Consider the following 2,276-nt stretch of genomic DNA (forward strand, 5'->3'; position numbering starts at 1 on the left):
TAAATGTGACAGCGCCAATCCTCCACGTCCAGGTAGTACCCAAGGCCCTGTTTTTCCCTACAGTGGACCTCTCTCTTTTCTATGCCACGACCACAAGGTGCAGAGCACTGAGAACATAGGCAAACATACATAGGCAAACCTTTCATGTCTTTTTCATTTTTCCTGTTTGTATGATTTTTTTCTGTACCCCGGTATTGATACCATTTTTAAAACAATTGTAGTACTTTTAGACAAATAGCCTTATTCCCCCTGTAGTTTAATTCTGAGTAAAACTCCACCATGGAATTATTGAATAACATGCCAAGAAATCTCACAAAGTCCCATGAAAAGTTAATTTTTCATGTGGAGTGAATACTGAAAAAGTTGAACTTAAAGAATTAACAGGAGAACTTAATGTTTTCATTAGTGTTTTCTGTATATAGTCACAATAACTTCGAGAAGTGGTCCCAGGACTGTTCCTTGGGAAACACCTGCTGCTACTTGAACTTGAACAAATTGAGCAATTTCACAGTTTGCAAGTTTCACTGCCCCTTGCACTGATGGGCTACCACCCACCTTGTGCATGTTGCTCAGTTAACTCACGGCACTATTAAAGAAACCCACCTCGCCCCATGGTCCTACGTTCCATTCAGGAGAACACGGAATATCATTACAGCTGATCTCTGTTGGGGGTCTGGGCTCCTTGCACTCTTCCTCTCGAACCCTGACTGCTGCCTGGTGGTGGGCCAGCTGAGACCTAACACAGGTGACCTTTTGTCTTTCCACCCCTCCCCCGCAGGTAGCAGAGCAGCCCGATATGGTCTCCACCTCCCACCTAGACACATTTAAAGGTTAAAGTTGATGATAGTAGAATGCTGTAAATGTGGTATATAGTCAAACCTGCCTATGTAGCCACCTCTCCTTCCAACCACCCGGCCTTAACAACCACCATTTCCTGGTCCTACATCCTATTTTTCTAGCCTCCTTCGCAGTCTTGTTGGGCGTGGGCGTAATTTTTTCTCTGAGCGACGCGAGTAATATGCCGCCGCGAGGGACGATTTGCTGCCGAGGGACTTTGGCACGGAGAGAAGGTTTCCGTGCTCCAACAAGACTGCTTCCAATCGGCGAGTAGAAAGGACCTCGGATTAAGCCAGCCTTTCATAGAGGCTATTAACATGTTCGTGCAGGTCCTATTCACATGTTCGCGCAGGTCCAATTCACATGTCCGCGCAAGGGTAATTCACACATACGCATGACACGCGCTCGCCTTTGTCAACGGTTGGTTTTATTAGTGGAAGGGTCCAACAGAGAAAGAGCGAACATTGGTAATGTTACAACAAAGGCATTGCTGTGCATATTTAAGCATCCCATGCAAACAAACCAAGACAGACTTTGCAGTACTATTTTTGCTGGTGAAATGTGCCATTCTTTCTATTACGCAACTTGCTGTGGAGCGGTGTGTTACCCTCCCTTGACCAGTGAGATCAACCCGCCACCAAACAACATGGCGGCACTTTGTTTATCTGTCCACGTCCCCCTGCAATATCACAGTTTAGCTTGCGGGTTCCTGTGGTAGTGATCTGTTATTTTTCGTAGCAGCAATGTATAAATAACTACGGGATTTTGTTGAGTGGATAGGGCTCGGTTTTCGGGAATGGTTGGCGTTCTACCGATGGGTTGATCGGCTACCGCTAGAAAGTTGCAAGTTTTGGCTCGTCTCCCTGCACTGGTGGCGTTTATTGCGGAAAGTTCACACATCCATGCCAATCGCTCCTAATTGTTTTTTGATAGCCCTTTCTACTCGCCGATTGGAAGCAGTCTTGTTGGAGCGCGGAAACCTTCTCTCCGTGGCAAAAGTCCCTCGGCAGCAAATCGTCCCTCGCGGCGGCATATTACTCGCGTCGCTCAGAGAAAAAATTACGCCCACGCCCAACAAGACTGCGAAGGAGGCTACTATTTTTCCTTGGTTCATTAAGCAATCTGCCCACTCAGGGGACCGAGGCAAATTGATCTTGGACAGGTGCCCTTCTTGTGCAGGACTCACTTGAAGAAGCTATCTACATCATTAGACATCATAACCATACATCCCTCTAGAGATGGGGGTGCAAATGGTGACATCAATAGGTGGTGGATTGCTCATTCCTTGACAAAGACTGGAGTTGAACATTGAAAAATGTGGGTATATCATAAGTCCAATTTTTTTTGTATTGGAAATCACAGTTCAAAGCTGTTTCAGAATAACTTCTATCAACACAGAATCAATATGAACTTTCAAACTTATTTCCATTTTCCCTATA

The 2,276-nt window shown here is 45.6% G+C and overlaps 1 protein-coding gene across 1 annotated transcript in view; it reads right to left on the reverse strand.

Annotated features, from left to right (window-relative positions):
- Positions 1-2,276, reverse strand: part of LOC109464383 (ADAMTS-like protein 1) — a 30,431-nt gene that overhangs the window by 18,219 nt on the left and 9,936 nt on the right. The window contains 3 exon segments of the mRNA XM_019761330.1: positions 40-107; positions 604-814; positions 2,024-2,036. Of these exon segments, the coding sequence (XP_019616889.1) occupies positions 40-107; positions 604-814; positions 2,024-2,036 (292 nt within the window).

Source organism: Branchiostoma belcheri, unplaced genomic scaffold (assembly GCF_001625305.1).
Source record: "Branchiostoma belcheri isolate BF01 breed outbred unplaced genomic scaffold, Haploidv18h27 scaffold138, whole genome shotgun sequence".
In the NCBI taxonomy this organism is placed as follows: domain Eukaryota; kingdom Metazoa; phylum Chordata; class Leptocardii; order Amphioxiformes; family Branchiostomatidae; genus Branchiostoma; species Branchiostoma belcheri.